General features: G+C 55.4%; 1 protein-coding gene across 1 annotated transcript; it reads right to left on the bottom strand.

Annotated features, from left to right (window-relative positions):
- Nucleotides 1–1,821: 1,821 nt before the first annotated feature.
- On the bottom strand, nt 1,822–23,121 carry ADAMTS8 (ADAM metallopeptidase with thrombospondin type 1 motif 8). Its single transcript, XM_071576089.1, has 9 exons — nt 22,360–23,121; nt 11,869–12,108; nt 11,031–11,163; nt 9,149–9,316; nt 8,264–8,562; nt 7,186–7,369; nt 6,379–6,551; nt 5,853–6,028; nt 1,822–4,122 (listed from the first exon to the last, which is right to left on the bottom strand). Exons 1-9 carry the CDS (start codon nt 22,987–22,989, stop codon nt 3,390–3,392), a joined length of 2,736 nt encoding a protein of 911 aa, XP_071432190.1. The 5' UTR covers nt 22,990–23,121; the 3' UTR covers nt 1,822–3,389.
- Between the last annotated feature and the right edge of the window lie 3,235 nt (nt 23,122–26,356).

Here is a 26,356-nt window from a genome sequence, read left to right as displayed (position 1 = left end):
TATATATGATTTATATACAGATAAAACCCTGTTTAGGCTGTAAATCCTCCTACTAAGTAGCAGAAGTATCTATAAAGAGATTTATTACCTATATGTGTATATATATAAAATATATATTATATAATGTATCATATATATGAATTATGTAGCTGTTATGTTTATATATACACATTATCACAGAACTATAAATTCTATAATTTGAATATCATAGAATATATGGAATTGTATCATATATATGACAATATAGAACAAGACAGTATTAGAAAATGATATAATATGTATAGAGATGTACTGGACATGCACAGAGAGGAGGGAGGTGCTCAGGAGGCAACTGCAAAACACGGATGGTTCACAATTCCTGTGGGATCGTTTTGGCTCCCTGGGTTTTGTCTGTTCTTTCATGTATCATTTGGGTTCAGCACCTTCAAACTGAGCGAACCATTTAAGGCTCAGCAAGGTATGGGAAAGGGAGATTGAAGGTGTTGCTGATGGAGAGAAATATAATATATCCTGAGAAAAGGGCAAATAGAGACAAACACAAAGAGGTGAAAGGCAGGAAATCCTTTATTGAAGGGGTAAAGGCAGAGACACAGGCAGACTGTTCTCAAAATTAAAAACAAATACAAACAAGAGGCTAAAAACCGGAAAATTATATTTTCCCCCCCTCCCCTTACAATGCAAGTCCCAAGGTTAGTTTTGGTGGGATCTGTTTTGCTCACACAGCTCAGCTGGTGCCCCAGGGAGGAGAGAGACACCAGGGAGGTTCCAGGATGAGCAGAGACATCCCTTCCCCACCCCACTGAGCTCCTGGAGAGGGGATGTTTGAGCAGCACGTTAAAACACAGTCTTTGTGACTTTTTTATCTCTTTGTTTTCCTCCTTTCCAGACAGCTACTGTACAAAACCAAACAGAAATTTATAATAAATACCTAACCCAAGAGGCTCAGTACAATGCTACAATCCTTCACTGAAGGGAAACATATATATACATATATATATCCTAATATATAACCTCTTTGACTTAAATCAGCATAAAGGCTACGTGTTACTACAGAAGGCCAGGGCAGGAATCCCACTCACCTTCCCCCAGACCCCACCCCTCACTGAGCATCCCTCCCAGCAGGGTCCCCATCCTCCTCCTCGCTGGAAAAGCAGCAGGATTTGCCCCAAACAGGGAGTTTTTACATCAAGGAAGCTCAGGGATTGTAAAAAAAAAAACATCTGGAAGAGACCCTCAGGGTGCACAACTCCTGTGTGATAAATACAGAATTTTTCCTTGGCACTGGCTCAGGCTGATATTCCTGCCCCATCCCAAATGCTGGTTGTGACACTGGGGAGGAAACACACTCTGGCTTGGAGTTAAAAGCCTCACAGGCTCAAAGGGGGGGAAAGAAAATAGCCCTGCAAGGCTACAGGACTTCAACATCCAGCTATTTGCTGGAGCTTAAATTCCTGGAGGTTAATTAGCAGATGCAGAACATCACCCCAAGGTAGGTCTGAACCACAGCTCTGCATCCAAACTCTGCAGCTGGCCTTGAGTTTTCCTTTCTTCCCTAAAAAAAGGGAGCCAAGCCCTTGGGAACCTCAGTCCTGGGCTGTGGCTCCCTTGGGTTTGATAGGGATGATAAAACAGGAATATTTCATGTTTTCTGGGAAATGGTTGGGTTTCTGGCATGGCATTAGGGGAGCAGCTCATCCCATCCCATCCCATTCCAGCCCAGCCCAGCCCAGCCCAGCCCATCCCATCCCATCCCATCCCATCCCATCCCATCCCATCCCATCCCATCCCATCCTATCCCAGCCCAGCCCAGCCCAGCCCAGCCCAGCCCAAACCTGCCTGGACAGTGGGGAAAGGGTCTCACACAGGCTCAGCTCAGGAAAAAGGGACAAGGAACGGGATTCTCTCTGTAATTATGAATGGGGCAGCTCAGACATGGAAAATTCCAGCCCTCCTCCCCTTCCTCTGAGAAAAAAGGCAGATCCTGCTGGAAAAATTCAACGTTTTGCTGCCAAAAGGGAAGCCAAGGCAGGGTACAAAAGGGGAGCCTGGAGACACTGAATTGCTCATCCAGTGATAGTAAAACCTTCCCGAATTCCATCCCCGTTCCCCAGGCACCGACTGCTGCCAGAACACAGCCAGGAACCGCTCTGGAAAGGGCAAAGTTCAGGGGCTGAGCAGCCCCTGTGCTGGGGCCAGGCAGCAGCCAGGCTGGGGAGAGGGCTCTGGCTGTTTTCCTGCCGGGAATGAAGAGCTCCAGCCCTGCCAGGCTTGGGTTTGGACCGGGAATTGCTCGAGCAAGGCTGGGGCTGGTACCAGAGCTGAGCCATTTCAGTGTCCTGGGAAAGCAGAGGTGGACAGTGGCACTGGTCACCTCTGGCATCATCTACAGGTCCTGGGCTCATCCCTGCTGTGAGCCAGGTTGGCAAATTTACTCCAAAATTAAAACTGAGCTGAAAAAAATGAGTCTGCAGGGGCCTGAAAGCAAAGGATGGGATAGGAAATGCTGGCACACCAGTGTCCATTCCAGAGGGACAATGGGATATCCCAAGGGGCATTTCACAGTCAGAGCACTGCAGAATTAGGAATTAATTAATCCTCACAGCAGCCCTGTCAGCCAGAGCAGGTGTAATTAAGGCTTGGGTTTAAAGGTGGGGAAATGGTGACATGGGGCAGCAGCTCTAAGGAATAACCCTGAGGATGCTGAGGGTGTTTGGAGACAGAGGTTCGTCACTTTGTGGGTTGTAAATACAGCAGAAACCACCATGAACACCTCACCTGCTCTCCTGCCTGATTCCTGCCAGGATCAGCTTATTCCCACTCCCATCCAAAACAGGAATTTATCTCCCAGCTGATCAAACACTCCTCATGCTCAAGGACACCCACGCTGCTGCAGGGAGGGGACAGCGCCCCATTCCATGCCTTTTGCACAGGGATCCCAATTTTCTCAGCCAAGCCACCCCCCCGGGACCTCCCTGACCTGCAGCTGGGATGGGCTGATGGGCAAACCCAGGCTCCAGGTGTTTTTTTCCAGTGCCAAAGCCCAGCAAACTTCCCCGAAGGAACCTTTTCCAGTGCCAAACCCTAGTGAACTTCCTCGAAGGAATCTGTGGCTGTGTTCGATGGCAGTTCCTCTCTAACACCCTGTGCTTCTTTTTCCCTTTAAATCCCAACGTGCCTGGGAGCAGCCAACCAGAGGGAGAGGAAGAAAGAAAGGAAAAGGAGGGATTCCTCTCCGTTTTGCCGCTGTTATTCCCTGCTCTGAGGTAGACATCGATGGGGTGGGGATGAACCACTGGAGAGCGGGTAGTTATCGGGGCATCCTCGCTGTGCTGCCCTGGCACTGTGGCATCCCAGGGCCCCCTTGGCTCCCGGAATCCCGGTGTGGTGGCTCAGCACTGCCTCAGGACACAGGTGGCCGTGGCTGGCGGTGGCCCCGGCGAGCTGCATTTCTCCGGCGCGGTGACTTTCCCGGCGTAGTCGATGCAGGAGGCGTTGCGCGTCCGCACGCCCTCGCCGCAGGTTTGGGAGCAGGGAGACCAGGGGCCCAGGCGCCACAGAGGGCACGGCACGTCCCCGCAGGGCTTGATGTCCTCAGGTTTGAGGGATTTGTCGCAGGAGGAGGAGGTTTGCCCCTCCACGTCACGGCAATCCACCGTCCGCCGCTGCCAGCCGGAGCCGCACGTCTTGGAGCACTCGGACCAGTCGCCCAGCACCCACTGGGAGGTCAGCATGGGCCGGATGACGTTGGCTGACTTCTTCTCCTTGCCCTTCTGCTTGCTGAAAGGCACGTCCTTGGGGATGAAGAAGGTGTACTTGACCTTGGGTGGGAACACCTCGCTGGCGATGGTCAGCAGCTGCACCGTCAGCGGCTCCGGGAGCTGCCGGAAGCTCTGCAGCCTCTCCAGGGTCGTCATGGAGCCGCTGTATTTCAGGATGGTGCCTTTAAGGAGGATGTCCTGCTCCATGGCTGAGATGGCAAAGTCCCCATTGAGCAGGTACTTGCCCTCCAGGGTCCTCAGGGCCAGATAGTTGCCGTCGTGCCTCACCCCGCGGTGGCTGCGCTGCTTGATGTCGATGTTGGTGGCTCCGGCTGGGATGGTGACAATGTCGTTGTAGCCGTATCTGCCAGGGGGAAAAGGGACACTCTTATCTGCCAGGACTCACCAAGAGAAGCCCCAGGTAGGGAATAGCACTTGGGGAACTCTGAGTGCTCCAGAGCTGCAGATGTGCCAGACCTGAGCTCAGCTGGGACATCTCACTGAGTCAGGGGGGGAAATGAGCAATGAAATCAAATGGAGATCTCACTGAGTCAGGGGGGAAAATGAGCAATGAAATCAAATGGAGATCTCACTGAGTCAGGGGGAAAAATGAGCAATGGAATCAAATGGAGATCTCAGTGAGTCGGGGGGGAAATGAGCAATGAAATCAAATGGAGATCTCAGTGAGTCGGGGGGGAAAATGAGCAATGGAATCAAATGGAGATCTCAGTGAGTCGGGGGGGAAAATGAGCAATGAAATCAAATTAACAACCTCAGGGGGATCAGCTCTAGTGGGAAACTTCCCTTGCTCCCACCCTTTGGAAATGGGTGAAGTGTTTGGGGCTGAAAGGCTGTCACTGGTGATGCTGAAGGCATCAGCTATAGATAGAGATGCTGTAGGTATTGATAATACAGATATCAATAGAGATAATGCAGATATTGATAGAGATAATACAGATATCAATAGAGATAATGCAGCTGTCAACAGAGATAATATAGCTATTGATAGAGATAATACAGATACTGTCAGAGCTAATATAGATATTGATAGAGATAATACAGATATTGAAGAGAGTGTAGATATCAATAGAGATAATACAGATATCCATATAAAACAGCAGAGTAGGAGGGAGCCTCTGCACCCTCAACACCTTTGGAAGGGCTCTGCAGCCACCCCCACACTGCAGCAGCAATCCCACTGGAGGGCACAGAGGACATTCCCACGCCAGCAAAGCATTTCCCTGCAGAGCCAACCAGAGCCCATCCCTGGATGGCACCTGCAAGGCTTTGGCCCTGGTGCCCTGGCACAGTGAGGCCTGCAGGATCACTTCCCATGCATCCCATGGTGGATGCTGCAGTCAGTCATTAGGTGGAGAGGATTTTGGAAAGAAGCCTTTGAGTCAAACTCGACTCTCCCTCCCCCTGGCCTCCCTCACCCTGATCTTAACGGGATCTCCTCTTGGCCGTGGCTGCTGCTGCACTAATCTCCCCTTAGTCAGCCACAAACAATTCCTAGGAGAGTGGAAGCCCCATTTGAGCCTGTTCCCTGGAAGGAAACCACTAAGGAAATCCAATTTGCCTGCATGAGTCACCTCTCCACATGGAATTGGATCTGTTGGGCTGTTGTTATGATCTTTCCAACAAAAGCCTTCACTTCTGCTCTTTGGCAAAGCAGCAGAGACTTTGGGTGAGGGAAGTGGCTGCCTTGTTGCCCACATCCCAGAATTCACCCCCAAGCCCAGGGGAAAGTTAGTGAACTATTTATATCACAGATCAGCCCTCAAAGATGTGTCCAGCCCCTGGGCTGGGGGGAAATGTGCATTGTCAGCTCCTCAGGGCAGCACTTTTATTTGCAGTGGCATTGGGAGCCCATGGCATCAGTTATTGCTTTAGGAAATAAACTCATCTTGGCTTGTGGAATAAACTGTGTGAGCCCTGGAGTGTGGGGAGGAGCCTGGGCTCCTGCAATGCCACCCAGCTCAGAGTGCCAGTACTCCTGCCCAGCACTTCAGCCATAAAAAAGGAGAATGACAGGAGATTATGGCTTTCCTCCCCCAGCACATCCCTGCAGAATCCTTATCCCCCGAGCCTTACTTGGATCTGTTGAGCGAGCCAGATATTTTCCTGCAGGTAGAGCCATTGCCACCACACACCCCACACTTGTCCAGCTTCTTGGAGGAGCCCACGACGTGGTCACAGCCAGCCTTGATGCACTGCCCATGGACACAGATGGAGAGGGTTTCTGGGCCACACAGTGTGCCATCGATCACCTGGAGAGGGGCATGGAGGGAAGGAATCAGTGATCAGCTCTGGAACCCAACCCGTGATCAGCTCTGGAACCCAACCAGTGATCAGCTCTGGAACCCAACCAGTGATCAGCTCTGGAAGGAATCAGTGATCAGCTTTGGAAGCAATCAGTGATCAGTTCTGGAACCCAACCAGTGATCAGCTCTGGAACCCAACCAGTGATCAGCTCTGGAAGCAATGAGTGATCAGCTCTGGAACCCAACCAGTGATCAGCTCTGGAAGCAATCAGTGATCAGCTCTGGAACCCAACCAGTGATCAGCTCTGGAATGGGGTGGATGGAGGTGGTTCCCATCCCCTCTCCAGGTGTCTCACCTTGGCCTCAAACACTTTGAACTCGCTCCTGCCCCGGGCTCGGCAGAAGAGCTTGCAGCGGTCCCTTGGGGACACTCCTGCGTACTTGGGGACCCACTGCAGGCGGTTCCCTTCTAGGTCCGTGAAGTTGTAGCTGTTGTACTTCTCACACTGCTGCTCCCGAAAGCTTTTCCCTGCGGGAGAGGGCGAAAAGTGGCTCCAAATTGTGGGAAGGCAGCAGGAACCGCTGTCCTTGGCACCACAGAGAGGAGGGAGCAGAGGGAGCTGAGGAGCTCGTGGTGATTATGCAGAGGAGAGACCCCACACACCTCCCCCCCAGCCACAGAAGGTCCCAAACCCCAGATATGAATACTCAAGGCAATCCCTGGCAGTCCCAACCCCCAGACACGAATAATCCAGGCAATCCCTGACGGTCCCAACCCCCAGACACGAATAATCCAGGCAATCCCTGGCAGTCCCAACCCCCAGACACGAATAATCCAGGCAATCCCTGGCAGTCCCAACCCCCAGACACGAATAATCCAGGCAATCCCTGGCAGTCCCAACCCCCAGACACGAATAATCCAGGCAATCCCTGGCAGTCCCAACCCCCAGACACGAATATCCAGGCAATCCCTGGCAGTCCCAACCCCCAGACACGAATAATCCAGGCAATCCCTGGCAGTCCCAACCCCCAGACACGAATAATCCAGGCAATCCCTGGCGATCCCAACCCCCAGATACGAATATTCAAGGCAATCCCTGGTGATGGATTCCGGGGGAGCGGGAGTTGGAGGGGAACATACACCTGGGGAGTGCCACTCTTACCATCCGGCGGGCACTCCTCGGTGTGGCAGGACTGGTACTTGGTCCTCTGGCCCTCGCAGTAGCTGCCGCCGTGCCGGGGCTCGGGGCTGTCGCAGAGCCGGTGGGAGAACTGGACGCCTCCGCCGCAGCTCCGGGAGCAGGAGCCCCAGGGGCTCCAGGGGCCCCACCCGCCATCCACGGCCGGCTGTGGGAGGGGGTAATGGCTGTGGGGCCATCCCGAGCCCCTCCAACCCAACATTCCCCCCCCCCAGCATGAGCAAAACACTACGATCTCCCCCCAGCCCAGACCCAGCACTTCACACCAAGCTAATCACAGAATCACAGAATGGATTGGGTCGGAAAAGACCTCCGAGATCATCAAGTCCAACCCTTGGTCCAACTCCAGTCCCTTTACCAGATCATGGCACTCAGTGCCACGGCCAAGCTCAGCTTAAAAACCTCCAGGGATGGGGAATCCACCTCTTCTCTGGGCAGCCCATTCCAATCCCTGAGCACTCTCTCTGCAAAGAATTTCCTTCTGCTCTCCAACTTCAATTTCCCCTGGCAGAGCTTGAGCCCATCATGCCCCCTTGTCCTATTGCTGAGTGCCTGGGAGAAGAGACCAACCCCCAGCTGGCCAGAACTTCCCTTCAGGCAGTTCCAGACAGTGCTGAGGTCACCTCTGAGCCTCCTCTTCTCCAGGCTGAACACCCCCAGCTCCCTCAGCCTCTCCCCACAGCACTTGTGCTCCAGTCCCTTCTCCAGCCTAATACTGACTCCCATCACGTGCTTAAACTTAAGCTGGGTTTTAAGTGCTTTGCTGGCTGATTCTAAAATCGCTGTTAATTCCCCCCGGCAGGGCAAAAAGTGATGATTTCATTGCTTGTTGTGTGTCAGACCAGCCCAGGCCTCGACAGCAGACTTTTATCTACGAGCTGGACTTGCCAGTAAAAAAGATTAATGAGGAGAGACAAATAAATAAATCACAAATAAATCAGCCAAATCCAAAGCCAGTCAAGGACACAGCAGGGCTGGGGTCAGAGGTTTGGGAATGCCAAATGGTGAAGCCCCAGCCCACCATTCCCCAGTCCCCCTTTACCTGGGGTTGCAGGGCATCCTGTGGCACACAGTGCCCATCCCAGCACTGCCCGGAGGCTTTGCAGGGTGTCCCATCAGCCCAGGGCAAGCTGCCATTCTTGGTGTGGCACAGGGGCTCCCCACTGCCCGTCCTGCACCACAGCTGGGCACAGATGTCCTGCTCCGTGGTGTTGGGGCAGTGCTGGAAGCCCTTCCCAAAGATCTGCTGGCACTGCTGGTCCAGGCTGTACAGGGCTGTCTGGCCAGGCAGCTGGGCAGGCAGGGACAGGGGCTCGGCCGGGGCATCCAGCAGGCAGTCACCTGGGAAAAGTGCAGGAATTAGGCTGGAGTGGCACCCAAAGGGCTTGGATTGCACCAAGCAGGGCACCCCAAGCCTCTGTAGAATCACAGAATCAACTGGGTTGGAAGAGACCTCCGAGATCATCAAGTTCAGCCCTTGGTCCCAACCCCACTATGATCAGATCATGGCACTCAGTGCCATGTTCAGTCTCATCTTAAAAACCTCCAGGGATGGGGAATCCACCCCCTCTCTGGGCAGCCCATTCCAATGCCTGAGCACTCTCTTTGGAAAGAATTTCTTTCTGATATCCAACCCAAACCTCCCCTGGCAGAGCTCAAGCCCGTGGCCTCTTGTTCTGCTGTTGGTTGCCTGAGAGAAGAGACCAACCCTCACCTGGCTACAACATCCCTTCAGGGAGTTATAGACAGTGCTGAGGTCTCCCCTGAGCCTTCTGTTCTCCAGGCTAAACAACCCCAGGTCCCTCAGCCTTTCCTGTGGTCTGTTTGACTCCCCTTCCCACCCCACTCCCCTCCAGGCATTGCAAAGAGCCCAAACAACTCAGGGAAAGGTTGTTTTGGGCCATGAGGCTGCTGAGCTGAGCCTTACCATGCCCTCCATCCAGGAACTCGGTGAGGTACAGGGCACTGCAGGGGGACCAGGGCTGGGCCTTGTCCAGGTGGATGAAGAGAGCTGCCATCATGTGGTGCTGCCCCAGGGGCCCGAAGAGCCGCTCGCAGTTCTTGGAGTCGTCGTGGGGCATGCTGAGCACGTGGCCTGGGGGGCAGGGGCACTGTGAGGGCACCCCCAGCCCCAGAGAGGGGCAACCCCCCAGCTGCACCCCCAGAATCAGAGAGCTGAACCCCCAGAATCAGAGAGATTAAACACCCCAGAATCAGATAGCTGAACACCCCAGAATCAGAGATGAACACCCCAGAATCAGAGAGCTGAACCCCCAGAATCAGAGAGCTGAACCCCCAGAATTAGAGAGATTAAACACCCCAGAATCAGAGAGCTGAACCCCCCAGAATCAGAGAGATTAAACACCCCAGAATCAGAGAGCTGAACCCCCAGAATCAGAGAGCTGAACCCCCAGAATCAGAGAGATTAAACACCCCAGAATCAGAGAGCTGAACACCCCAGAATCAGAGCTGAACACCCCAGAATCAGAGAGCTGAACCCCCAGAATTGGAGAGATTAAACACCCCAGAATCAGAGAGCTGAACCCCCAGAATCAGACAGATAAACAACCCAGAATCAGAGAGCTGAACCCCCAGAATCAGAGAGATTAAACAACCCAGAATCAGAGAGCTGAACCCCCAGAATCAGAGCTGAACACCCCAGAATCAGAGAGCTGAACCCCCAGAATCAGAGAGCTGAACCCCCAGAATTAGAGAGATTAAACACCCCAGAATCAGAGAGCTGAACCCCCCAGAATCAGATAGATAAACAACCCAGAATCAGACAGATAAATAACCCAGAATCAGAGAGATGAACCCCCCAGAATCAGAGAGCTGAACACCCCAGAATCAGAGCTGAACACTCCAGAATCAGAGAGCTGAACACCCCAGAATAAGAGAGATGAACCATCCAGAATCAGAGATGAACCCCGCAGAATAAAGAGATGAACCCCCCAGAATCAGAGAGATGAACCCCCCAGAATCAGAGAGCTGAACCCCTCCAGCCCAGCTCCTGCTTGGCAGCAAGTGCATGAGCAGCTGGAATCACAACTAAGGTACCAAACAGCTTCTCCTGCTGCAAAAAAAATTTGCTTCCATAAATCAGGAGGGATAAAAACCTGCCTGTTCCACCTCAGGGGCACAGCCCATTGTGTGCTGGACAAAGCAGCACAACTCATACAATCCCAGAATGGTTTGGGTTGGAAAAAACTTAAAGCTCATCTTGTCCCATCCTTTGCCATGGGCAGGGACACCTTCCACTGTCCCAGGTGGCTTCAAGCTCTGTCCAACCTGGCCTTGGACACTTCCAGGGATGGGGCAGCCACAGCTTCTCTGGGCAAAAATTAGTCAGTAGAGGAACGACAAACCAAGGGAGAGATGTGCTTGATCTCATGTCTGAGCTCATCTCAACAGGTAAATCATGGAATTATTAAGGTGGGAAAAGACCTCCCAGGTCATCAAATCCAGCCTTGGATTGATCACCACCTTGTCACTGGACCACACCCAGTTGTTCCTTGAACACCTTCAAGGATGGTGACTCCACCTCCCTGGACAGCCCGTTCCAGTGCTTGACAACCCCTTCAGTGAAGAAATCCTTCCTGACCTGGTGTAAATGCACCACTTTACATGAATTTGGGCACTTCTAAGTCCTTCTGCTGCTGCAAACCAGTGCCAGAAGCTCCTCACGCTGCCCAAGGGTTGGTGGGTGGTGCCCAGCTGCGAGATGGCGGTGCTGGGCTGTGCTACAACCCCTCCCAGCAGCAGGGCTGGGACAAGCAGACCCCCCACCCCCGCGGGAAGGGCTGTGTTACCCAGCTCATGGGCCAGGGTGTAGGCTGCCTGCAGGCCCTCGTCCTCGATCACCGAGCAGCTCTTGTTGCGGTCGCACATGGTGCCGATGTCCGCCACTCCCAGCGTGTCGCAGCTTTGGTGGCCACAGAAGTCCTGTTTGTGGGCAGGGGGAGGGGTAAGGGGGGGTGAGAGGGTCAGGCAGGGTGAGGGAGTCCCACATTCAGCCCCAACATCTCTGTGGGCAACCCACTGGTGGTCTGCACTCCACATGAAACCACCACCCTGCAACTGCTTTGCTGCCATCTCCATTCTTTGCAAGGTGGGGCATCAACGTTCATGGTCAACACTCTTCTCTCCCACCATGGTCAACCCCTTTCTCTCCCTCCATGGTCAACCCCTTTCTCTCCCACCATGGTCAACCCCTTTCTCTCCCTCCATGGTCAACCCCTTTCTCTCCCACCATGGTCAACCCCTTTCTCTCCCTCCATGGTCAACCTCTTTCCCTCCCTCTATGGTCAACTCCTTTCTCTCTCTCCAGGGTCAACTCTCTTTACTCCCTTCATGGTCAACCTTTTCCTGCCTTTGGAGTCAATCCCTTTCTCTCCCTCCATGCTCAGCCCTCTTCTCTCCCTCCATGGTCAACATTCCCTTCCCTGCCCTGGAAGTCAAATCCTTTCCCTCCCTCCATAGTCAATCCCTTTCTCCCCCTCCATGGCAAATCCTCTCCTCTCCCTCCATGGCCAACCCCCTTCTCTCCCTTCCATGGCCAATCACTTTCTCCCCCTCCATGGCCAACCCTCTCCTCTCCCCCATGGTCACCATGCCCCCTGTCCCCCCAGTGCCCCCCATGGTGCTGACCTGTCTGGTGAGCAGGATGGCCGTGTCGTAGTGCTCGGGGTGGCGGTCACTGGGAGGGTTGAACCTCTGCTGCCAGCTGCAGAAGTTCCTCAGGGTGAGCCCTCCGTTGTCCGACACCTCCGGCCCTTCTGCCGCCTCCTCCACCACCAGCACCTTCACCACCACCAGGTTCATGGGGTTCCTCAGGCTGGGGTGCTTGTAGATGTGAGCGGCCATGGACATCAGGGTCAGCACGTGGTTCTGTGGGGAAGGAGAGGGGCAGGCAGAGCCTGGGTGAGACCTTTACTGTCCTTTTTTGGGGGGCTCCTTTTTCTGCTCAGAGAAACCAACCTCATTTATGGAGCCCACCATGTCCCAGCCACAGGTTGATGAGACAGTGCTATGATCTGGTAAATGGACTGGAGTTGGACCAAGGGTTGGACTTGATGATCTTGGAGGTCTTTTCCAACCCAATCCATTCTATGATTCAGTGATTCAGTGCTGCCTTTCTACAGTGATGCTTCACACCTTGTGACAGCAGGAAGGATGGGCAGGACAAGTCCATCACTGCATCCCCTTCTCCAGCTACTGTGTCTCACCTGCCACAAACCCTTTGCACCCACGAATCCCTCAGGAAGGAATTTCTCCTGGAAAACCTGCATTCTGAAGAGTTCCCTGCAGATTCCCTAATGGGATCCTGTCCTGGATCAAACAGCGTGGCCAGCAGGCCCAGGGCAGTGACCCTTCCCCTGGACTCAGCACTGGGGAGGCCACACCTTGAGTGTTGTGTTCAGTTCTGGGCCCCTCAGTTGAGGAAAGAGATTGAGGGGCTGGAGCGGGGCCAGAGAAGAGCAACGAGGCTGGAGAAGGGACTGGATGTGGCACTGAGTGTCCTCTGAAACACCTCCAGGGATGGAGAATCCACCATGTCTTGATCCAACCCTACTGTGATTACCAGACTAGGGCACTGAGAGCCAGAGTGATCACAGTGGGGTTGGATCAAGGGTTGGGTTTGATAATGTGAGGTCTCTTCCAACCCAAGTGAGAAGAGCAACAAGGCTGGAGAAGGGACTGGATGTGGCAATGAGTGTCCTCTTAAACACCTCCAGGAATGGAGAATCCACCATGTCTTGATCCAACCCCACTGTGATTACCAGCCCAGGGCACTGAGTGCCCTGGGCTGGTAATCACAGTGGGGTTGGATCAAGAGTTGGGTTTGATAATCTGAGGTCTCTTCCAACCCAACAGAGAAGAGCAACGAGGCTGGAGAAGGGACTGGAGCACAAGTGCTGTGGGGAGAGGCTGAGGGAGCTGGGGGTGTTCAGCCTGGAGAAGAGGAGGCTCAGAGGTGACCTCAGCACTGTCTGGAACTGCCTGAAGGGAAGTTGTGGCCAGCTGGGGGTTGGTCTCTTCTCCCAGGCACTCAGCAATAGGACAAGGGGGCACGATGGGCTCAAGCTCTGCCAGGGGAAATTGAAGTTGGAGAGCAGAAAGAAATTCTTTGCAGAGAGAGTGCTCAGGGATTGGAATGGGCTGCCCAGAGAGGGGGTGGATTCCCCATCCCTGGAGGTTTTTCAGCTGAGCTTGGCCGTGGCACTGAGTGCCATGATCTGGTAAAGGGACTGGAGTTGGACCAAGGGTTGGACTTGATGATCTCGGAGGGCTTTTCCAACCCAATCCATTCTATGATTCTGTGATTAACTCTGCCCTCGGCACCCTTGGGTGGGGAAACACCTCATGGACAACATTTCCCTGGTGCAAAACCACCCGTGCCGGTCACAGGGTTCGAACCAGACACAATCTGGGACAAAACACTCTGAGAGCCAAGTCTTTGCCCCGCAGCGTCCCCTGCTTGGCGACGAGGTCACCGCACATGACTTCATATGTCAGCCGCGCCCGCGATGTTTAGGCTGATGTAAACATCTTATCGGAGCATCGAAATTCCTGCTCTGCTTGGCACCGCTCACGGCCCCGAGTCAGGGGGAAAAAATGCGGCTATTACACAATGCGGCGCTGGGAAAGAGAAAGTGGCTCCTCTCCTCTCCTCTCCTCCCCAGACGAATCGAGCCCCGCGGTCGCATTTGGAGCCTCATTAAAGGGAAGGGCTCGCTGGGAGCCCACTCTGATGGCTGAGCCTCTCCCAAAATCCGTCCCTGGGCAGAGCTGGCTCTGTGTGCTCCTCCATCCCCACACCGCGACAATGCCACTTGCTCAGACACAAAGTGCCACTTCCTCAGCAACTGAGGGAGATGCTGAGGGAGGGGCAGTGAATTTGCTGCTTGCCCGGGGGCACTCGTGGCTATTTTAGACTATTCTGCCACACTTTATCCCCTCACTGGCAGCTCCGTGTAAACAGATGTTTTGTTTCAGCGGATGTATCCCAAGTCCTGCCTGGCTCATTATCCCAGGCCAGGCCCCAGGGAGGCTGATGGGAGCAGGGAAGAGACGGGTTTATTTAGACTGGCCAGATCCCCCCGACATGAGTCACTTCCCAGCCCAAAACAGGCAACAAATGTCACTGAAAAGTCACCACCGAGGGAGGAGACCCAGGCGAGATCCCCACAAGTGGCTGCTCCAGGGGAAAGGGGGAATTGTTTACCCCATGGGGAAAGTCCTAAAAATATCACAGAAATTACTTCCCTGAAGATCTAGAGGAATGCTCTGCACTGGAGCTGCACACCATGGGATTATCCCTCATTTCCAGGGGAATAAATCCAGTTTTATCTTCTTCTAACCCATTACAGGTTTCTCTCCACCCCTGAAGTTTTTACCTGGGAGCTCTCCTGGGAGTTCCTACCTCAAATCCCCTGGGACACTGACCCTCACACCCTCAGGGCTGCAGCCAAGCCAAGAGACTCTTCCAGCAGCGGGAACGGAGGGACTTGGAAAACATCCGTCCACCTTCCCCGTCCATGGAAAGGGAAGATGGAAAGTGAACAAACAGCTATTTAGTGCAGATTAAAAGGTCAAATCCACTTGTTCCACCATCTGATATCTATTTATACCCATCCCTGGGCTGTGCAGGCATTGGCTGGGTTTCAGATGGACCCTGACTGCTCTGGGGAGAGCAGCAATCCACCTGCACTGCTTGGCCAAGGGTTTGGAGCCACGGCCAAAAGCAAATTACAGGATCCCCAGGGCCCAGGAGAGGCCAACTGAGCCCTTCTGGCCAACCAATGGACAAGCTGAATCCTGCTCATCCCATCCTCCCTGTGCCTCTGCAAACAGGCTTGAGAAGCCACCCAGGAGGGAACGTGGCTTCTCCAGGGTTTCCTTCCCAGCACAGAGGCTGTGGATGTGGGTGTTGGGGACAGAGGCAGGGGCAGATGCAGGGGCAGATGCAGGGGCAGATGCAGGCTGTGCATGTGGATTTTGGGGGCAGATGCAGGCTGTGGATGTGGCTGTTGGGGACAGATGCAGGGGCAGATGCAGGGGCAGATGCAGGCTCTGGATGTGGCAGTTGGGGTCAGATGCAGGGGCAGATGCAGGCTGTGCATGTGGATTTTGGGGTCAGATGCAGGCTGTGGATGTGGCTGTTGGGGTCAGATGCAGGGGCAGATGCAGGCTGTGGATGTGGCTGTTGGGGTCAGATGCAGGGGCAGATTCAGGCTGTGGATGTGGCTGTTGGGGACAGATGCAGGGACAGATGCAGGGGCAGATGCAGGAACAGATGCAGGCTGTGGATGTGGCAGTTGGGCACAGATGCAGGGCAGCATTTTGGGTCAGGTTTGGGGAGCCCAGAGCTGCACACACACTGGTTTCTACCTCCTTGCAAGGCACTGCAGGCACAAAGAGCTTCCTGGCCATTTCCAACCAGCATCCTGGGAGATCTTGGCAAGATTTCTGTCCAGCTGGTCAACACAGCTGGAAAATCCTGCTCTGGCTGGAAAGGCCACTGGTGTGAGCCAGAGGGGGTCATGGAGCATCCCTCCTCTGCCCCAGGAGCTGCACTTATGTCCAGGCACTGTGCAGGGCGTAGCTCTAAACCCTCCTACCTTGTTTCTCCCCAGCTGCAATCCTTGGCTCCTTCTGCTCTCAACAAGATCAAATTCCACCCATTCCTCCCTCCTCCACCCAAGAAATGAGGAAGGATGCCTTTTTCCTGACACCTGCACTACAGCAGCTCCAGAATCCCTCCTAGCACAGCAGGAGAGCCCTGAGCCAGGCAGTGCCCAACAGGAGCCCTCCAGCAGCCAACAGGCAGAGTGACAGAGATGGGAAAAATAAATACAATTCACAGCGAGGGGAACTGAAGTGGTTGTTTTTAACCTCAGAACACTGAAGGATTTTGCTTTCTGACACAGGCTCTTGCAAAATCTCTGCTCACATTCCCCTTCCTGGGAACCACTCTAAGCTGAAGTCTACAGAGATCCCCAAACTGTGGGGTTTAATTATTATTATTATTATTTTGGTGGGTGAAACTGCTCCTACACAGACACTATTACTGTGGTATGCACAGAATGAAGTAACACCACTGGACCCACTCAGAACAGGAACCTGTGGAACATCCCAGCACGACTCTCCTCCCTCCCACAGTGTGAGGGGATGGATGTTCAGCCCAGCCTGGGGCTGCAGGACTATTTATTGGTTGGATTTGCTTTGGTTTTCCCCTTCCTTTCTCCCCAGAAACCAGAATTTCTGCAGAGGGGGAAAAGAGGAAAGAAATGCTGTGATTTCTGGAGCACAGAGAAATGGAAGGAAGCAACCCCAGGGGCAGGTGCTGCTAAAACCACCCCAGGCTGTCCCTGTGCCCAGGGCTCTGCCTGTGTGTCACCCCCTGATGGCTGGTGCTGCTAAAACCACCCCAGGCTGTCCCTGTGCCCAGGGCTCTGCCTGTGTGTCACCCCCTGATGGCTGGTGCTGCTAAAACCACCCCAGGCTGTCCCTGTGCCCAGAGCTCTGCCTGTGTGTCACCCCCTGGCTCAGGCACTCAGGGACAGGTGCTGCTAAAACCACCCCAGGCTGTCCCTGTCCCTGTGCCCAGAGCTCTGCCTGTGTGTCACCCCCTGATGGGCACCCAGGGGCAGGTGCTGCTAAAACCACCCCAGGCTGTCCCTGTGCCCAGAGCTCTGCCTGTGTGTCACTCCCCGATGGGCACCCAGGGGCAGGTGCTGCTAAAACCACCCCAGGCTGTCCCTGTCCCCAGAGCTCTGCCTGTGTGTCACCCCCTGATGGGCACCCAGGGGCAGGTGCTGCTAAAACCACCCCAGGCTGTCCCTGTCCCTGTGCCCAGGGCTCTGCCTGTGTGTCACCCCCCGATGGGCACCCAGGGGCTGCCAGCTGCCCTCCCAGCCTCCTCCTGTGGTTTGAAGCCAAGAATTCCCTTGCCAAAACGTGTGAGGCAGCCAAGGGAAACGAGGGGCAAGCCAGGGGAGAGGGGGCCACCTTGCCAGCCTGCCCATGTGCCCTGGCTGCCCTCCCGGCTTTCTGCCCATCCCTGTTCTCTTTGCCACAGGGGTTTTTCCCCCCCCTTCTCTTTGGGGCTGAACCACAAAAGCATCAATCACCCCCGTTTGGGGCAGGGGAAACTGAGCACGTGCAGACCATCCCCACCCCTCTCCAGAGGCAGGGAAGGAGTAAATCCCACCCGGAGAGGATCCCGGGACAGTCTGGGAGCCACAGCTCCTTTCATGTGCGCATTTCATTCCAAAGCCCTGGAACGCAGCAGCTGTTGCACATCCCGGCGGGACGGGAGCGCATCAGCCAGAGCAGCATCGCGGGAGGCTCCTGGTCCCAAAGGGGTCACACCCAGGGGACAAAGCCCACAGGGAATGCTGGCTGATGGCACCACCAGCACAGGTCCCCCTCTGCAAAGATCCCTTCTAATCCCAGCCCGGTTGCCTTTGGGATGAGCTCAGGAGGAGCTGGCTCCTTTTGTCAAGGGATTAAGTGCATTTATTCACTCAAACTGCAAACTATCCTCAAGTAAGTGGAGGAGCAGGACACGAGGGGTGTCCTGAGGCTCTGGGGTGGCTTTGGATTTACCTCCAGGATCACTTTTGACGGTGGGAGAGGTGGCAGCAGGACCCTGGCAGTGCCCCGTGCCGTGCACTCTCAGCACTCTGCTCTGAGAGGGAAGGGATTGCAACAGCACTCGTAAAAACCCATAAATCTGCCTGGAAAAAACACAGAAGTCTGCGAGGAATCCCTCCTTAGCCAGACTGATCTGCTTCTGCCCTGGTGCTCAGTCATTACCAGCCCTTGGAGCCAGGGATGGGAGATTCCTCCGTTGTAAAACGGGAAGGGAAAGGGGATTGGAGCCATCGTGTTCGCAGAGGAAAGCCTGGAAATGCGTCCCATCTGCACCCAAGAGGCTGGAGAAACCCCACCACAGGAATCCCGGGCGGCGGCCAACTGGCTGGGGATGCTGCGGCCGCTTTTGGGAAGTGCCTGGTGTTTGAGGTGTCTGGGCAGGCGGCCCTGAGCCGTGCAGAGCATCGCTGCAAGTGCAGCCCTGCCAGTGCTGTCCAGCCCTGCCAGTCCTGCCAGTGCAGCCCAGCCCTGCCAGTGCTGCCCAGCCCTGCCAGTGCAGCCCAGCCCTGCCAGTCCCTGCCAGTGCAGCCCAGCCCTGCCAGTCCCTGCCAGTGCTGTCCACCCCTGCCAGTGCAGCCCTGTCAGTGCTGTCCATCCCTGCCAGTGCAGCCCAGCCCTGACAGTGCTGTCCATGCCATCCCTGCCAGTGCAGCCCACCCCATCCCTGCCAGTGCTGTCCATCCCTGCCAGTGCAGCCCAGACCTGACAGTGCCTTCCATCCCTGCAAGTGCAGCCCGCCCCTGCCAGTGCAGCCCATCCCAGTGCAGCCCAGCCCTGCCAGTGCAGTCCAGCCCTCCCAGGGCAACCCTGCCAGTGCTTTCCAGCCCTGCCAGTGCAGTCCATCCCTGCCAGTCCATCCCTGCCAGTGCAGCCCTGCCAGTGCAGCCCACCCCTGCCATCCTATACCTGCCAGCCCAGCCCTGCCAGTGCAGCCCACCCCTGCCATCCTATCTCTGCCAGTGCAGCCCATCCCAGTGCTGTCCATCCCTGCCAGTGTACTCCATCCCTGCCAGCCCAGCCCTGCCAGTGCAGCCCACCCCTGCCATCCTATACCTGCCAGCCCAGCCCTGTCAGTGCAGCCCACTCCTGCCATCCTATCTCTGCCAGTGCAGCCCATCCCAGTGCTGTCCATCCCTGCCAGTGTACTCCATCCCTGCCAGCCCAGCCCTGCCAGTGCAGCCCATCCCAGTGCAGCCCAGCCCTGCCAGTGCAGCCCATCCCAGTGCAGCCCAGCCCTGCCAGTGCAATCCAGCCCTGCCAGTGCAGCCCAGCCCTTCCAGGGCAACCCTGCCAGTGCAGCCCATCCCATCCCTGCCAGTGCACTCCATCCCTGCCAGCCCAGCCCTGCCAGTGCAGCCCACCCCTGCCATCCTATCCCTGCCAGCCCAGCCCTGCCAGTGCAGCCCACCCCTGCCATCCTATCCCTGCCAGCCCAGCCCTGCCAGCGCAGCCCACCCCTGCAGGTGGCCAGCCCTTCTGCATGCCAACAGTTTAGCCCTGCCTCAGTTTCCCCCATCAAACCCTCAATTCTGTCAGTGATGCTCACAGTCCCTTTCCCCCCCCCAAGCATTTTGGGTTCTCTGCAGGACAAACACAAAGCATAACTCCTGTGCCCAGCCTGGAGCCTCCCACCCATCCCTGTTATAAGTGGGCTCTTCCCAGGCACTGCAGGGCACATCCTGCCACATCCTCACAGGATTTACTGCTCAGCACTGTTAATGCTCCTCAAATGCCCCATCCCCTGCAATCATCAAGCCAAAAGAATGATTAAAGCCCTAAATTTCAAGTCTGGTTCTGCTCTCACTTCCCCATCCCCTCCTGGTTTACACACAAGTATTGATGGAGGTAGAATTAAGCTCTTATTATCTAAATTAGGTTAACAGCTGAGCTGTAAGGCTCAAATTGATTAGAAATAAATCATTAACAGCGTTTTCCCAACAACAGCATGGCATTGATTGTAACTTGCAATGCTTCAGTGCATCTTATGGTGACTCTTCTGCTTGAGCTGTTACAGCTTATGCAAGAAAGTAACTGGGAATACAAACAATGCTGGTGACCTTTAATAAATATTTGGTAATTAAAGTGTGGTTACGGGAAGAAAAATCATTCCAAAAATATGGTTTCTTCTGACTCAACATTTCTGCTCCCTGGGCATCTCCTACTCAGCTCCTTAAGATCTCACCAGCATCTGCCATTGCTTTTTCCTTTGCCCCAAAAATGAAGGTATTTGGGGAGGAGCTGAGATGGTTATTTGGTCTCCTGACTTAGCAGTGACTGTGCATTTTTGTTCCCGAGAACAAAAGACACAGAAACACAGCAGGTGTTTTTTGGTTTGTTTTTTAACTGCTGCACCAGAGCTGGGGGAAGTTTTCTCCCAAATATTTAAATATGCTTTTTCTCTGCTTATCCTTTAAAGGTTTTCTTCCCATCCTTGAGAGGTGATGCACAGATACTGCTCTTGGGGGCAAAGAAATGATGGGGAAATGGAAGCCAAGCAGGTTGGAGGCTCCCTGACAACGAAGGAGGAGTTGGGATGTACCCACCAGGCAGCATCACCCAGCCCAGGGCAGGGGACCAGCCTTGCAGCCCTTGGTTATGTCCATGTGCAGCTCACCATCCTCTGCCTTCCCAGACTTATCCAGAAGGTTGTTACTTTTCCCCCAGCTCAAGAAGGGCATTCTCAGGGTTTCCCCCTCCCCAGATATATCACTGAATTTGTTACAGGAGTCACACCTTGGGTGTTGCTTTACAACCATCAGGTGCCCAGCTGGGTGAAGAAGATGCACTACATTATTTTTCCTGCCCTCTTGGGGAGACCACACTACAGGGAGAGCAATTTCCCACCATTATTGACATACCTGTTGCTTTCAAACTCACTTTACTCCACTGTGAACTCTTTCTGAGCGCTGTGAGCTCTTGGGGAGTGTCTCCAAGCGCAGCATCCCTTGCTCCTTGCCCCTCTCTCTGCTCCTGCTTGGTGGCAAAACCAAGCAAGGGGCAAAACCTGAGTTTAGCATTTCTCCAGGTCCAGCCCGGCCTGAGCGGGGCTGGAATTATACCACTGCTTTGTTAGGAGCAGAGAAGCCCCCAGGGGAAGGATAAAGGCGGCAGAAGCGGCAGAGCCGAAGTGCAGCCCCTGCTTTCAGCTGCCTGAGCGCTCCCTGCTGAGCTGCAGCTCTCAGGACTCCTCTCCCAGCTCACTACAGAGGGCGAGCAGTTTTGGTGCACAATTATCCCCCTGCAAAGATCCCGGAGCGCTTCGGACCCGGCAAACCTGAATCTGGTGCCGAACTCCCCATCTCTGCAGGGTTGGGGTGAGGAGCTGAGTTTGCCAGAAAATTAACCCGGTGCTGATGGACGAGGCTTATCAACAGCCCTGGAGGGGGGTCTGGGAGGCTGAGGCTGCTCCCGGGGTCTCCACAGGGACAATGTTTATGGACAGGGGGAATTCCTGGCGCTGGTGGCTGTGGGAAAGGCTGTCCATCCATCTGCTCGGAGCTAACAGGTGGCTCAGGAGCGGGACTGTGCATTACTCAGCCGCTGGTTTATTTACTATCCGGCCCCGGCTCCCATCCAGAAGGGAGTTAAAGCCATTCTGCTCTTTCCTCGCAGCAGGAAAGGCATTAACCCGCTGTATCCCTCCTCTTGGGGACACCGGAGCGAGGGGACACCACGGTCCACACTCAGGCTCGCTGGGATGGATGCTGGGACTGCGAAAGGGACCCTAAACACTGAGTGAACCCCACAGATCAACCCTGCAGCCTTTGCCTCGGGGATTTACAGCCCCTTCACAGCAACAGAGCCGAGGTCACCCCGCCCCGTCCCTCCACTCGCTCGCCCAAGGTGGTCCCTGGTGTCCCAGTGCTGGGGGAACTGAGGGAACCCGTCAGGCAAGGGGGGCACAGGAGGGGATGGAGAGGTGGTGGGGATGGAGGAGATGGAGAGGCAACGGGGACTGGGACAGGAGGGGACAGAGCGCTGAAGGGATGTGTGTGCGCAGGGGGATGGAGGAGAGGAGGGGATGGATGGGACAGGGAGGCAGTGGGAGCCACAGGAACGCAGATGGGAGAAGGCAGAGGCGGCTGGGATGGGGACAGGAGGGGACAGAGGGGTGAGGGGCTGGGGGGGCGTGGGGGACGGAGGGATGGAAGGCACAAAGGGATGGATGGGACAGGGAGGCAGTGGGAGCCACAGGAACGCAGATGGGAGAAGGCAGAGGCGGCTGGGACGGGGACAGGAGGGGACAGAGGGATGCGGGGCTGGGGGGGGCGTGGAGGACGGAGGGATGGAGGGGACGGAGGGATGGAAGGGACAGAGAGATGGAGGAGACGGAGGGGATGGAGGGGACGGAGGGACAGCGAGGACGGAAGACGGAGGGATGGATGGGGGTGGAGGAGCGGGGGGCATGGGGACAGGAGGGGCCAGGAGGGGCCAGGGGGACGCAGCGCAGGCGGACAGCGCACACAGAGCAGCCCTTACCTCCACGTCCTCCCCGTAGAACCGCACCATGGAGGCATCAGCCACCAGCAGCGTCTCCACGTAGCGCGCCTGGGAGACGAACCGCTTGGCCCTGCGGCGCCGCTCCCCGCTCCCGATCCCGCTGCCATTCCCGCTCCCGCTCCCGCTCCCGCTGTCGGGCCGCGCTCCCGGCGGGGCCGCGCTGCGCCGCAGCCGGTGCGGGCGCCTCCAGGGCAGCCCGGGCCGGGGATGCCCGAGCGGCTGCAGCTCGTAGGCCGCCCCGTCGAGCAGGAAGGCGGCTCGGAGGCCGCTCCCCCCGCAGCGGCTGAGCACGGCGGGCGCCTCGGGGCTCCCCTCGACGGCGCCCGCGTAGAAGCAGCCCCGGGGCGTCGGCAGCGGCGGCGAGCGGCGGCTGCCCAGGCGCTGGAGGCGGAGGCGAGGGGCCAGGAACGCGCTGTCGGGGCGGAGGCGGAGGACGACGGCGCGGCCGAAGGCGGCCAGGCGCAGGGCCAGCTGCCCCGACGGCGCGGGCAGGCGGGCGGGCAGCACGGGCTGCGCGTCCCGCGGGGGAGGCGGCGGCAGCGCCCAGGCGTGGCACAGCAGCAGCAGGTGGAGGGGGGCCCGGCCCCCCAGCAGCGCCCGCCGCGCCATCCCCGCACGGCCCCGAACCCCCCGGGCTCTCCCCCGCAGCCTCCGCGCCGGCCGCGGAGCCCGCTGTATTTATACTTTCTTCCCCCCGGCTTTGACATAAGAGGTTTATTTTTGATCTCTCGCTGTTCTCCCCACTCCCCTCCCCTGCCAGCCGGAGCCTGGGGGAGGAGGAGAAGTGAAAGAGAAAAAAAAAAGAAAAGAAGAAGAAGCAGGAAAAAAAAAACGCTAACAGGAAAAAAAAAAAAGAAAAAAAGAAGACGAAGAAGCAGAGGAGAAAAAAAAAAGAGGGGAAAAAAAAGAAAAAAAACACAACCCACTTTTGGATGCGATTTGAGGCCAATCAGGCGCCGGCGGCCCCGCCTGCCTCCAAGTGTCAACTCCAGCCTGTTGCTCTCCCAGCATTAACCCTTTCGGCAGCCCCAGCACTGCCCGCCCGGGTCCCATCCTGCCCAGGCTCGGGGGGTCCTGTGGTCGGGAGGGGAGATTGGCGCCTTTCCCCTCCTCACCATGGAAGGATTTACCCCAGGGGGCTTATCCCTGTCCCGTTTCCTCAGCAGCCCTTCCCAGCTGGAAAGCACCCGGCCCTTGCCAGCTGGAGAGCATCTCCTTTCAGAAGGTGCCTCGGGAGGTTCCCATGTCCTTCCCATTGCCAGGGACAGACAGGGCTTTGGGCCCCAGGGAAAACTCCAACAGGGACACACGTACAAGGAGTTTCCATGCCCTGAACCAACAGCTGGATCCACGTGGGGTTTCCTCCAGCTGGAACAAGGCAAGGGGCTCAATGAGCCTTCTGCAGAATACCTATGAGAATAAAACAATGCAGCCAGCTCCTCATGTTGCCTCTTTTTTTTGTTTTGTTTTGTTTCTCTGCGTGTGTTGTGTGACTTCATTTACAAACCCTTCATTCACCCCCTTCTTTCAGGCTGAGTTTTAATTCCCATCCGCATTCCCTTGCAGTGAGGGAAAATCCTGCAGGAATATCAAAGTCTGAGGCTGTAAATCCAGGTAGTTACTGTGTGCTCAGCGTGGCAAACACCAGGAGAAGGGCAGAAACTCCCTGTCCCTGGCTGGGAATCTGCTCAGCACCAGGGAACAACCAACTGTCACGGAGAAAGGGAAATCACTACGGTTATATTACTCCTTCTTTCCTCTTAAACTCTCCTTCCCCATGAGTTCATGAGATTCCTGGCCCCTGGAAAGCCCTTTGTGCAGCACTGGGATATCTCAGGATGTCCTTGCTGCAGGCTGGGGGTTTTGGGTCCTTCCCTGCTCCGTTCCCTGATTTTTGAAAGGTTTTCCAGGGAATTGCACACAGGACATGATTTGTGCTCCTTTAACCCTGCTGTGGATGCAGCCCACGGATCAGCTTCTCCACATTGAATTTTTTTTTCCCCCTCAGCCTAATCCTAAAAAGATCCAAAAGGGCAAAGCAGCATTTGGCACTTCGGGATTCCTGGGAAAGCAAAGCCAGGCCGGGGCTGAGTAACGAGGCACAGGGTTAAGGGCTGCTCTCCCTTTACACTCGGATGTATTTACATCTTCCTCTCTATTATTATCTCCACTTAAAAGCCACCTCCCTACCTATATAGTAAACACACAGCCCTGGCTCTAAATAGCAACTACCTCGGGGCCAAGGCTCTGGTTACTCCTCTTCTTTTTTTGAAGTTTCGTGCCCAGAGGAGGGGAGGAAATAATAATTAAAAATAATTTCGGATGCTTGTGGTGAACAAGCAATAGAGATGGAGGGGGGGGACACTTCCAATCCAGATGCTGAGGGGCCAGAAAGCTGCAGGGAGAGGGGAAAGCACCCCCAGGCACAGTGTGGGTTGGGCTGGGATGTCTCTCCATGTGTCCAGTATGGATCCAACCCCTCCTCTGCTGCACCTGGAGGACCCACCATTACCCACGGTGGGTTTTCCTCCCTCTCCACCATTACTCACGGTGGGATTTCCTTTTTCTCCACCACTGCCCACGGTGGGATTTCCTCTCTCTCTACCTTTTTCCATGGTGGGTTTTCCTCTCACTCCACTATTACCCATGGTGGGTTTTCCTCTCACTCCACCTTCGCCCACAATGGGTTTTCCTCTCACTCCACCAGTGCCCACAGTGGGTTTTCCTCTCTCTCCACCTTTTTCCACGATGGGTTTTCCTCTCTCTCCACCTTTTTCCACGATGGGTTTTCCTCTCTCTCCACTGTTACCCACGGTGGGTTTTCCTCTCTCTCCACCTTTTCCCACAGTGGGTTTTCCTCTCACTCCATCTTCACCCATGATGGGTTTTCCTCTCTCTCCACTGTTACCCACAGTGGGTTTTCCTCTCACTCCACCACTGCCCACGGTGGTATTTCCTCTCTCTCCACCTTTCTCCATGGTGGGTTTTCCTCTCACTCCACCATTTCCCACAGTGGGTTTTCCTCTCTCTCCACCTTTGCCCATGGTGGGTTTTCCTCTCTCTCCACCATTGCCCAGGATGGGTTTTCCTCTCTCTCCTCTTTTTTCCACGATGGGTTTTCCTCTCACTCCACTGTTACCCACAGTGGGATTTCCTATCACTCCATCTTCACCCATGATGGGTTTTCCTCTCTCTCCACCTTTTTCCACGGTGGGTTTTCCTCTCTCTCCACCATTGCCCACAGTGGGATTTCCTCTCTCTCCTCCTTTCTCCATGGTGGGTTTTCCTCTCACTCCACCATTTCCCACAGTGGGTTTCCCTCTCTCTCCACCTTTTTCCACGGTGGGTTTTCCTCTCTCTCCACCTTTTTCCACGGTGGGTTTTCCTCTCTCTCCACCTTTTTCCATGGTGGGTTTTCCTCTCTCTCCACCATTGCCCAGGATGGGTTTTCCTCTCACTCCACCATTGCCCAGGATGGGTTTTCCTCTCACTCCACCATTGCCCAGGATGGGTTTTCCTCTCTCTCCACCTTTGCCCACGGTGGGTTTTCCTCTCTCTTCACCTTCACCGGCCCGGGGAGAAAACACACTTTATGTTTTCATACCAGAAGCCAAAAGCGAGCCCTGACTCTGCCTCCTCCAAGCCCACACCCCACTGGAGGTGCCAGAATCCCCCCCGGGCGTCGCCTTCCCACGGGAGGGGAGTCAGGGAGGTGCTGCCCCTGCTCTGAACTAGGACAGGTAAGGCTGCAGGCGACAGGATGTAATTTATTCCCGGCTTTCCGCTCCCGGAGCTGCATCTTTGATCTGAGAGGACGTGTTTGCATCTTAGCTCGGAGGCACCGCTGCTTTTCATTAGCGGCTCGTTCTGCAAACAGTAGCAGGAATTTCTTGCAGCCTCGCAGGGCTCGTTACAAACTCAGCTCCAAGACGCGCTGGGAGGGAACCAAACTCACCTGAGCGCACCTCGGCATCTC

Source organism: Pithys albifrons, chromosome 23 (genome assembly GCF_047495875.1).
Source record: "Pithys albifrons albifrons isolate INPA30051 chromosome 23, PitAlb_v1, whole genome shotgun sequence".
Classification (NCBI taxonomy): domain Eukaryota; kingdom Metazoa; phylum Chordata; class Aves; order Passeriformes; family Thamnophilidae; genus Pithys; species Pithys albifrons.
This window is presented reverse-complemented; position numbering and strand designations above follow the sequence as displayed.

Coding starts and splice junctions, on each gene's coding strand:
- ADAMTS8 (XM_071576089.1), bottom strand. CDS start 22,989: ATGGCGCGGCGGGCGCTGCTGGGGGGCCGGGCCCCCCTCCACCTGCTG. Junction 7,370..8,263: donor AGGATGCCCTGCAACCCCAG/GTAAAGGGGGAC, acceptor CCCCTCCCACAG/CCGGCCGTGGATGGCGGGTG. Junction 6,552..7,185: donor CGAGGAGTGCCCGCCGGATG/GTAAGAGTGGCA, acceptor CCTCTCCCGCAG/GGAAAAGCTTTCGGGAGCAG.